The sequence below is a fragment of the Zeus faber genome (genome assembly GCF_960531495.2).
Source record: "Zeus faber genome assembly, chromosome: 7".
In the NCBI taxonomy this organism is placed as follows: Eukaryota; Metazoa; Chordata; class Actinopteri; order Zeiformes; family Zeidae; genus Zeus; species Zeus faber.
In genome coordinates this window covers 23,603,776-23,606,223 of record NC_137203.1, presented here as the reverse complement: position 1 = coordinate 23,606,223, position 2,448 = coordinate 23,603,776, and the positions used below count along the sequence as shown (strand labels likewise).

At 39.2% G+C, this 2,448-nt stretch overlaps 1 protein-coding gene across 1 annotated transcript; it reads left to right on the top strand.

Moving 5' to 3' along the window:
• tmem230b (transmembrane protein 230b) lies at positions 1 to 2,104 on the top strand. Its single transcript, XM_080004596.1, has 3 exons — positions 1 to 208; positions 1,115 to 1,237; positions 1,360 to 2,104. The coding sequence occupies exons 1-3, from the start codon at positions 113 to 115 to the stop codon at positions 1,498 to 1,500; spliced, it is 360 nt and encodes a 119-aa protein (XP_079860722.1). The 5' UTR covers positions 1 to 112; the 3' UTR covers positions 1,501 to 2,104.
• The last annotated feature ends 344 nt before the right edge of the window (positions 2,105 to 2,448 follow it).

Below are 2,448 nucleotides of genomic sequence, written 5' to 3'. Positions count from 1 at the left end.
TGTTCGCGGTTCGCGGTGAACGACGACTCATTGTGTCCAGTTGTTGTCGTTGTTGTTGTTGTTGTTGTTGTTGTTTTTGTTGTTGTTGTCCATGTTTACAATGTGAGCAGGCATGCCTGCCAGGAGCGTGGTGTCCGGTGGACAATCCCACTGCGGGGTCAGGTACAGCAGACTGCCCAGCGACGATGACGGCTACACCGATTTGCAGGTAGGACGCTTCCCCTACAGGTTGACGCGTTCTATTTGCGAATGTTATAAATGAAGACAGAAATGATAAAAAAATAAAAAAATACAAATAATAAAGAGTAATAATAATATTTTTTTTTAAAACACACAAATGATCAAATGAGCACGAATATTTTAACCCTTTGTGACCCATTTATATATTTTCATACCATGTTTTCAGTAGTAATGGTGACTGGTCAATAAGCGGCGCCAGTGTCCCAATGTGAGTGAAAAAGGTGTTAAAAAAATATTTACATATGGTAAATCGTGTACACACAATATTCGAAGGCAGTGTTGTCTATTTTCAGTTTTTGTTTCTTTTTTAATCGTAAATGGGAAAGGGGGGCTATAGATAGATAAATCGATAGATACATCATTCAAATAGCAGCTCACATCAAAACAATAGACAATAATGATAACGTATTACAAAAAAGATATAGGCGAAAAAATGGCGATATGCAATCATTCTAAAAATGTGCTTTAAAAAAGGCTATATAAAAGAAACCTAAAACTTAACAATAAACCTCGGTGTGAGCAATTCACACTGCCAAAAAATAGGAAATGGTGTAAGTTACCATTCATATATTTAAAATAAAATCTGTGCATTTCTGTGTATATACCATGGTGGAAAACAAAATGGTTATAACGGTATAATATATACAGTATTAAAAAAATGACGAGTGTTTTAACATCCCCCTGTCTGACTCAGGTCCCCCAGGTCATAGTCCTCCTGCCCCCTGTTGAAGCCCCCTATTGACCGGGCTCCACTGATGTTTACTAATATTGTTTTGCTTGTGATGCGTTGTGGGAGAAGGGAAGTCCTTTACTTTTCCAGAATGACCTTGGCCCTAACAGTCTGCCTCGTGATTTAATTTCTCCTGTCTCGCAGTTCAAAAGAAGCCCGCCCAAAGTCCCCTACAAGGCAATAGCTCTGGCCACACTCCTCTTCTTAATCGGCTCTATATTGATCATCATTGGCGCCCTTCTCCTGGCTGGATACTTTGGTGGCATGGTGAGTATTAGACAGCATATAACCAAAATATACTATATACTATACAATATATCTATCACAAATTAAAATATTCTAAAACATTTCCAGCACACTGACACACCTATATGCTTTCTCCTTTTCAGCACAGCGACAGAACTGTCCCTGTGCTTATTATCGGGATCCTGGTCTTCCTGCCGGGATTCTACCACCTGCGGATAGCTTACTATGCATCAAAGGGCTACCGGGGCTACTCCTATGATGATATACCTGACTTTGATGACTGAGCTCACAGCTCAACTGCAGCTGCTCCCAGGTTGCTTCTGCTTGAATGAACCTGTATCCGCTCCTGCAATACCTGATATTTAAAGGAGCAGTGGGTATGGTTCTCGAGAGTTTGTTGGCCTCTCGATTGTCTTCCCTTTTACTAAGTCTTCCATATGCAGAGGTAAAAACCAATGTGGACAAAACAAGATGATAGTTGACGTTAATAATCTCTCGCTCTCACCAAAGTAAATCCAAGTTAAAATATATATGTTAAACATAAATATGAATGAATAAATATGTTCAAGGGACTCAAGGGTTAGCCTCCATACGCTTACAGGGAAGGTAAATTGATAAATGTCTTACAGTTAAAGGTTGTTCACTCACTGAGTTACCGGAGGTGCAACACTAGAGGATCTTAGACAGTGCTCCCTAAAGGCAATGATGAAGTTAAATGGCTATAGCGAAGTAGCAGTTAAATTATTTCTTATTGTTATCATGATTCTATTAAGTAGCATATGCCAACTAAGTGAGCCAAAGGAATTTGAGATTATTATTTAAGCTAAATATGTTATAGATTTTTGCTAGCTTGTTCAATAAACGGGCACTTTTTGTGCAGTAGACGTGCTGCTGTGTACAAACATTTTTTTTTTTAACGATAAAACTTCTTGCTTTGTGTGCTTATGCTTTCATCAACCCCCCCCCCCCACACACACACACACACACACACACACAAACACACACTTTCCATAGGTGTTCAAACCTCTCCCTCTTAAGTATTCCATCTAATTAATGTCAAATCCTTAGATCACCATACGGTCGCCTTGGACTTTCGAGAGCGAACTTTGTCACAGAGGCGATATTGGTCATGAAGGGTTAGTACGGTGTACCAGAGTGCATTGTGTGGTCCATGGTAAACTGTGAAATACTAAAACAAGTTATTATTCACTGTAAAAAAAAAAAAAAACTCA

Excerpts from the sequence above, each read along its gene's own strand:
- tmem230b (XM_080004596.1), top strand. The coding sequence starts at position 113 with ATGCCTGCCAGGAGCGTGGTGTCCGGTGGACAATCCCACTGCGGGGTC. Across the intron at positions 209-1,114 it reads ACGGCTACACCGATTTGCAG|TTCAAAAGAAGCCCGCCCAA; the intron begins GTAGGACGCTTC and ends CCTGTCTCGCAG. Across the intron at positions 1,238-1,359 it reads CTGGATACTTTGGTGGCATG|CACAGCGACAGAACTGTCCC; the intron begins GTGAGTATTAGA and ends TCTCCTTTTCAG.